This window comes from Hoplias malabaricus, chromosome X2 (assembly GCF_029633855.1).
Source record: "Hoplias malabaricus isolate fHopMal1 chromosome X2, fHopMal1.hap1, whole genome shotgun sequence".
NCBI lineage: Eukaryota > Metazoa > Chordata > Actinopteri > Characiformes > Erythrinidae > Hoplias > Hoplias malabaricus.
In genome coordinates this window covers 57,139,552-57,148,177 of record NC_089819.1, presented here as the reverse complement: position 1 = coordinate 57,148,177, position 8,626 = coordinate 57,139,552, and the positions used below count along the sequence as shown (strand labels likewise).

Genomic DNA, 8,626 nt, shown 5'->3' with positions numbered 1-8,626 from the left:
ACTATTATTTTGAAAGTGAACGATTTTCTAATACTTGCTTGCTGCTCAACAACTTGGGGTCACCGTTACAGTGAATTTAGCTTCATAATACACATTTCAGTGGCTGACAAGTCTGGACTCTTTTATTAAGGAGCTGTGCTGTTGTAATTCATACAGAATATAACATGTTTACTGATGCTTTCCACAGAAAAACATGTATTTCTATTTTTGTTCATTTTAAATTTACTACCTCATTTGAACACAGCAGTTATCCTTCACATTAAATTTCATGGATGGACCAATAGAAATGCTCCAGAATTACTTGTATAAAAAGCTTTCGCTTTGACAATCTTTAAAATATTTTTTCTTTAGACACACCCCCCCCACACACACACACACACCCACACACACAATCACAGATGCTGGCATTTGAATTTAGTGCTTACAACAAATAAAATATTTCTGCTCATCTTTAGCCCAGAGGAAGAAACATTCATGATTTCCAAAAAAATAATTTCAGATTTTGATTTGTCAGACACAGGACACATTTCCACTTTCCCTCAGTCCATCATGCCTGCCTTTTCTGTTTATTCTGGAAACTGTAAGCAAGTTTGAATACTTGAAAAGCACTAAATAAATATAATGTATTATTATTATTATTATTATTATTATTATTATTATCCTAAAAGGGCTCTGCCCCAGAGAAGGCAGCAGCATTTCAGGATCCTGTTTATATCTGGTTATTTCTTTGCATTAGTGAGTTTTAACTTACATCTTTGGGGGGGGAGTGATTAACTGTGATATCAGAGAGTGGTTTTAGGAAGTGTTTGTGAGCCCATGCAGTGATTTTGACTAAAGATAGATGCATGTCTTTAAATCAGTTCCACCTTATTCAGCCAATGCTGGTATTGGGCCTTTTCTTTTGCCTATAGAGATTGCTCCATACCCACACACACACACATTATAATGTAGTGTAGAAGATGAAATCACCAGGTTCTTTACCATTTTAATTTGTGAAAGTCTGAGCAAGCAAATTGTGCAATAGTTCAAGAATATATTTTCTCAGAGTGGTGAAAACCTCCCTATCTTTACTTCTGAAAGTCTCAACATCTCTAAAACACTTTTGAAACATGTCATGTTAATAAACTATTTCCAATTAACCTCATTTACATTTTGTGGCATTACACAATTTAACCATTCTTTTGTTCATGTTGATTGCATCTATTTCAAAACCTCAAACCTATCTAATTTCTCTGTTTAAACATCTATTGTCTTTGTAATGTTTCAATTAAATATATGATCAAGCTGTTTTCCACACCATTGCATGCTTTTTCTAATGACATTACTCACAGTGAACCAACTTTTCTGGATATAGAGTTCATAAAAATAAATTTAAAATACTCTGTGTTTAACACTTTACTTGTGAAACCAAATAAAATAACTCCAAATGCATCATTTGATGTGATTAGGACACAGAGTCATTTCAGTTATATTTTCATGCTTTTCTGAAATGTTCTCCAGTTCTGAGATGCCTTTGTGAGTTTTTCATGAGACATGTCCATTCATTAACAGATTTACACACATTCTATGTGTGCCTGTGATGAGTTGAATTGGTGTAATGCTTGATTTATTTATTCCTTTATTTAGGATTTTCCTGTTGCTGTTTGGTAAATAAAGTGGAAATGTCTGTTTGTTTAGCTGACGTCTTTCACTGGGTGAACAGGAAGGGGAAGAGCTTATGCAGGATCAGCAGATTAATGTAGAGGAGGGGTTCAGGGGTTGTCATTGCACCAGAACCTAAACAACAAAAACAGAGAAAATAATATTTATTTTAAATCAAATTTACAGGACACAACCAAATTCACTAGTACTGAGACATCATTGATTGGGTTTTGTCAGCCTTTTATTTCTCCACGTTTTAAGTTTATAATAATGTCTTTAATAAATATTTGGGAAAAAAAGTACACTATATTGCAAGATGTATTCACTCATCAACTCAAATCATTGAATTCAGGTGTTCCAATCATTTGATTTAAACAACCCCAGTGTGCATGAAAATTTGTGTGTTTAGGATCATACAATGTTGGTGTTTAAACAGCAAAAATAACACACTAGTGTATTTTATTACAATGCAGTGTAGTGTAATAAGGAGTTAAAGTCCTTCACAGGGTAACACACTCACACATATGGACACTTTTGAGTCACCAATCCTCCTACCAACGTGTGTTTTTTTTTTTTGACTGTGGGAGGAAACCAGAGCAGACAGAGGACACCCAGTGGACAGAGGGAGAACACACCAAACTTATCACAGATAGTCCCCCAGAGCAGAACTGGAACCCACAACCTCTAAGTCCCTGGAGCTGTGTGACTGTAAAACTACCTGCTGTGCCACCTTGCCTCCCTTTATAATAATAATAATGTGCAATTATTTTTCATTGTACAATGAAACGTGTCTTCCACATTTAACCCATCTCTGCCACTAGACAAGACAGCAAGACAATGCTGTTCCTTCACTCTCAAAGCCCCTAATTTTCCTGCCTGTCATGGGAATTGTACCAACAACCTTTGAGTATTAAGTCCTCTCCTATAATCATTGGGCCATGGCTCACCCACTCTGAAATATTTTTTCAAAAACAGTGTGAATGCAACAATCACACACCTGTTTATTAAGATGAGCAGTCTGTTGTGTTCTTCTAATGTAGAAACTAGCTGAATGGATTAGAGTTTTCCTATGTATTAACAACATTTATTATAAAGGGTTAAAGACTATAATGCCTCTTTCACACAGGAGCTCCAGAGAATTTCTGGAGAAACTCAGAAATATCAGGTCAGGAGAGGTCAGGTCCAGTTTTCCTTCACACATACAGCCCCCAGCGGGAGATTTTCTGTGTCAGACGCGCTATCGCAGCAGGAAATGAAATGCATGCTTTAGGAGTGAGGATGGAGCCAATGCATTTTGTGCAGGAGAATCTCCGAAACTTTTTGCCCATCTTTCTCACATGCACTGACTAACTTCACCTGTAGTTATTACCTGCATCATAAAGGAACCCACTAATTCAGTATACATACTTTTTCGCCTGCTCCCTTCATGCAGGAGGCTGCAGAGCATCAAGTGTAAGACAACCAAACTGGGGACCAGTTTCTTCCCTGACTAAGTAAGACTATTAGATTCCAAATAGTTGTACTGTATCAGAGCCCATATAATTTCATACATATAGGTATGTGGTCTATCTCACTTACCCATGCTCTTGCTGCTGTTACCTACACCTTGCATATATATATATATATATTGTAAATTGGGGCCTTGAATGTCCAATTTTGTCCCACCCCATGTTTCACACGTGCTGTGAATGACAATACGGAAAAAAATCACTGAATATACCGCTGACTATTTTCACAGTTTGTCAGAGTGAAAATTATTAGGCAACAATATTGCTTAAAATATTCTGTTTTTGTACAGAATTTACAGTTACCACTAAAACTGATACTCTTAAAATTAAAGTACCACCAGAGAATAAATATTAGCATAGTCCTTTACCTTTTACATTATAAGAGACTTGTGTATTTCAAATAGCTCCAAGAGTGCAAAGAAGGCATGTTATCATTTATGAATATAAATCATTTATGTGGAATTTTGAAGGGCAGAACTTTTTGTGTGAGCACGCTTTTAGGTGGATCATAGAGGCAACAGCTTTAGAAAGGGCATCTAGTGTAAAACTGTGCCAAATCGATAATGTGGATTGGTTGATCCGCTGTGGAGACCCCTGATTGGAGCAGCCAAAGGAAGAAGAAGAAGAAGAAGAAGAGTGCCAAAACAGCTACAGTTTAAGGTGGAGTGGAGCAACAAGTTTGGAACTCTGTATAGGATCCAGATCCTTTCTGTATGAGACGTCTTGTTTGGCATTTAAAATGACACAAAATTATCAAATAATCACATTGGACACCCAGTGTCCAACAATCACACTAAGAGCTTACTTTTCACTTCTTTGGCTTCAGGTTCACATGAACAAATTTAATGAATCAGTTGATTTAGACATGAAGATCAGTCAATGAATCAAGCTCCAGCAGACTTTAGCCAGTAAATTTATTCAATACACTCCTTTGGAAGTGGAGTCTTCAGACACTGAAATAAAGTTAATAGCTAGCAAACAGAGATTTAACCACACAATGTTTACTCTACTTTTCTTCCTTAAACATTAAACATAGGTTGAATTTCCATGATTTACAAGACTCCTTAATTAATTTCTTTAATTTCTCCTATATTAATTTATATTAATTTGTACAACCAACCAATCACTTACAACCATCTGGTCAATTTGAGCCATTCACAACTATCCTGTCACAGACATCCAGTCAGATCCATCCAATATCAACCACCCATTTACAATCATCCAACCACAACCAACCAGTTATAACCATCCAGTAGTTGAACCATACAATATTCCAATTATTATCATGTCCCACCACGATCATCTGCTCAATGCTGTCATACCACAGTATTTGAACCAGTGACTTTCAACCCATCACAGTCCTCCAGTGTCTTCAACTATGATCTTATTTCATAATTCATAACCTTCTACTAAAACATTTTTTCTCTCTCTCTGTCTCTCATGATTTCTCTCACAGGTTTTTGGTGAATTATGAAAATGCGCATATAAACCCTGAATGGAAAAAGCCCAAAATTTGCAAAAACTCCCACATATTGCAAAACAGTGTTATACTCAGATGGGGTAGAGAAAAACTTTTATACTCAGACAGGGTGGAAACTTTAAACCACTGCTAAAACGCAATTGTGAAAAAGAGTTAGAGTTTGTGTTAACCCTAACCCCAACCATGTGTAGATTATTGTACCCATATACAGCACTTGGCAAATGTCAGGGACAACTTTCCTCTCAATACATTACAAACAAGTTCTATAATGGATGTGGCCCCCTTTTTGTTGTGTTGGTCACTAGAGGGCAGTGTTGTTCTTTGACTCACCGGCCCCGTGCTGCTGTCTGATGGCTGCGTTCCCAGGCCGTGGCGTGGCAGAGGACTTGGTGATGGCGGTGGTGGTGGGGGTGGTTGTCTGCAGGGCAAGGGTCTCTGTAGTGGTCCGGCCCAGGGATGTGTTGCTGTTCCGGAGACTCCAGCGGTTCTGGATGTGACTCACTGCTTCCTCAGCCAGCATCCCATGCCTCGGAGTGATCCGCAGCGTGGCCTGGACTTTATTATCCTGAGTTTCATCAGAGAACAAATCCGAAACACGGCACTCGTACACGCCCTCATCCTCTTTGTGGACATTGGACAGACTCAGCTTGTGTGAAATAGCGTTGCCCTGAACTCTCACCGTCTGAGGAAAACACACAAACCAGGAGCCTTACAGCCATTTAGAGCAATTCAGTTCTGCTGTAAATAATTAAAGGAATGAATTAAGGGTTTAAAAACGTACGCTTATTTTGGTGGCATCCCTCGGGACCACCTACAACAGAGAAGAATAGTGTGAGTAATATGTTTTTTGTATGTTCAGTGTTTATATTCTAGACACCTGATGGTGGCAGCAAAGTCTCACAGCAGCTAAAAATCCCCCCCATTTCCAACCACCACCCCACCTCCTCCCAGTCCAAGAGAAAAAAGCATTCAACTCCGAATCAACTGTGTGCTGCAAGAGAACTGGGATTTTCATTTAAATGACCACCTCCTCATTCCACCACGTCCTCCTAACATGCCCTCCTCATTACACCACCTCCTTATTCTAACACACAACACTTCCTCCTCATTCCACCACCTCCTTAGAACACCACCTCCTCCTGACATCACTTCCTTATAACACCACCACCACTTTACAACACCTCCTTATTACACCCCCTCCTTATAACACCACCTCCTTACACCACCTCCTTATAACAGCACCTCCCCATTACACCACCTCCTCCTAACACAACTTCCTCCTGACACCACTTCCTTATATAATTACCTCCTCATTATACATCTTCCTTATAACACCACCTCCTCATTCTAACACACTTTGTCTTTACACCACCTCCTTAAAACACCACCACCACTTTACACCATCTTCTTATTACACCGCCCCTTATAACACCACCTCCTCCTAACACCACCTCCTCATTAAACCACCTTCTCCTGACACCTCCTCATTACACCAACTTCTTATAACACCACCTCCTTATAAATCAAGGCCCTCATTACACCATCTCCTCATAACACCACCTCATCATTAAACCACCTCCTCTTTTTTACATACACCATCTTCACACCTCTACACACACCACCTACACAAACACCAGCATCACACCTCCATACACAGCAACTTCACACCTCCACACATCTCACCATTACACCTCCATAAACACCAACTTCACACACACCACCTTCACAAACACCAGCATCACATCTCTACACACCTCTATACACAACACTTTCACACCTCCCCACACACCACCTTCCTACCTCCACACACCCCATCTTCACACCTCCACACACACCACCATTGTGTGATTTACCATGAACATAAACCCTGAAATATGTTGGTGTTAAGGTTAGGGATTAGTGTTATGGATTTAGAGTTAGGATTTGTTTGGTGTTCCCTGCAAATTGTACATTCATTGATGTTGCAATAAACAGTTTATTTAAACTCTTAAAGTGTTCCTAAAACTGTGTGGGGGTCTTCACCATGTGCAGTGCTGCCTGGGGTATGTATTCAGTTTAAGAAGGTCCAGAATATGCTGATGACCTCATGTGAGGTAAAGAATAAACACATCAAATCCTTTTATTTTGTAAATGAGTAACATTCTTCATAAATTGTTGGATACACTGACTGAATTTCTATCATTATCATTATGTGTGTGTGTGTGTGTGTGTGTGTGTGTGTGATACCTTTGCTCTGTTGTTGGGTTGAGTGCTGAGTTGCTGTAGTTCTGCCGGTTCTCTGAGGAACCACCACTGAATCTCAAGGGAGAAAGGGGCCGTGCCAAAGGCTCTGAACGCACACGGCATCTCCACATCCTCCCCTTCCCCCACACTCACGTCCACTGGAACCTCCGTAAATGCAGCTAAAACACACACACACACACACACACACACACACAGAGTTTAGAAATACTAACATAGTTTAGAAACACATACACACACATTTGAAACACATTCACACACACAGGTTTAGCAGGCACATATACAGAAGCAAGAAACAAACACACACACACACACACACACAAATATGCACACACAAACACGCAAACCACACAAACATACACACACACACACACATACACACACACACAAACACACAAATATGCACACACAAACACGCAAACCACACAAACATACACACACACAAATATGCGCACACACAAACATGCACACACACACTCAAACACAGATTAGAAGAGCACACACAGACACACACACACACACACATAAGCATCAAGCAAAAACACAGAGGATAGTAACACAAACACACACACACAAACATTAGAAACACACATGTTAGAAACACACACACATACATGCACACACACAAACACACAAGTAAGAAACACACACAAACACGAACATACACACACATGCACACACATTTGGGACACTCACACAAGTAGCAAACAAGCAAACAAACAGAGGATAGCAACACAAACACTAAAAACGTTAGAAACATTTGAAAACACACACACACACACACACAAAAACACACACATTAGAAACACGTTACAAACACACACAGGTATGAAATGCACACAATACACAAACACAGGGTAACACACACAAACATACACACACACACAAACACACAAATATGCACACACAAACACGCAAACCACACAAACATACACACACACAAATATGCGCACACACAAACATGCACACACACACTCAAACACAGATTAGAAGAGCACACACAGACACACACACACACACACACACACACACAAGTAAGAAACACACACAACACACAAACATACACACACATGCACACACATTTGGGACACTCACACAAGTAGCAAACAAACAGAGGATAGCAACACAAACACTAGAAACGTTAGAAACATTTGAAAACACACACACACACAAAAACACACATATTAGAAACACGTTACAAACACACACAGGTATGAAATGCACACAATACACAAACACAGGGTAACACACACACACACATGCACATACACACACACAGGTTTAGCACACACACATCCACCCACACACAAACAGGTTGAGCACAGACACAAACACAAACAAATGCACACACAAACAGGTTTAACACAGATACACACACACAAACACATACACAGAGGTTAGAAATACACACACATATATACAGACACAAAACACACACACACACACACATACACACAGATTAAAAGCACACACACACACACACACACACACACACGTTTGGGACAAACACACAAGTAAGAAACAAGCACAGGATAGCAACACAAACACACAAACCTTAGAAAAACACACACACATGTTAGAAACAAACACACAGGTAAGAAACACACAAAGACACACAAACACACACACGCACACACACACACACTCTGTCTGAGGTAAGAAACTAACAAACGTGCACACAGTCTCTTTCTATCTCTCTCTCTTTCTCTCTCTCTCTCTCTCTCTCTCTCTCACACACACACACACACATACACAC

General features: G+C 39.6%; 1 protein-coding gene across 1 annotated transcript in view; it reads right to left on the bottom strand.

The window, feature by feature from the left end:
* Positions 1–710: 710 nt before the first annotated feature.
* LOC136677205 (V-set and transmembrane domain-containing protein 2B-like) overlaps positions 711–8,626 on the bottom strand; it is an 8,321-nt gene continuing 405 nt past the window's right edge. Inside the window, exons 2-5 of the mRNA XM_066654671.1 lie at positions 6,856–7,031; positions 5,411–5,440; positions 4,960–5,311; positions 711–1,776 (exon numbers count right to left, since the gene is read on the bottom strand). Of these exons, the coding sequence (XP_066510768.1) occupies positions 1,688–1,776; positions 4,960–5,311; positions 5,411–5,440; positions 6,856–7,031 (647 nt within the window). The 3' untranslated portion in view covers positions 711–1,687. The remainder of the gene's footprint in view (positions 1,777–4,959; positions 5,312–5,410; positions 5,441–6,855; positions 7,032–8,626) is intronic.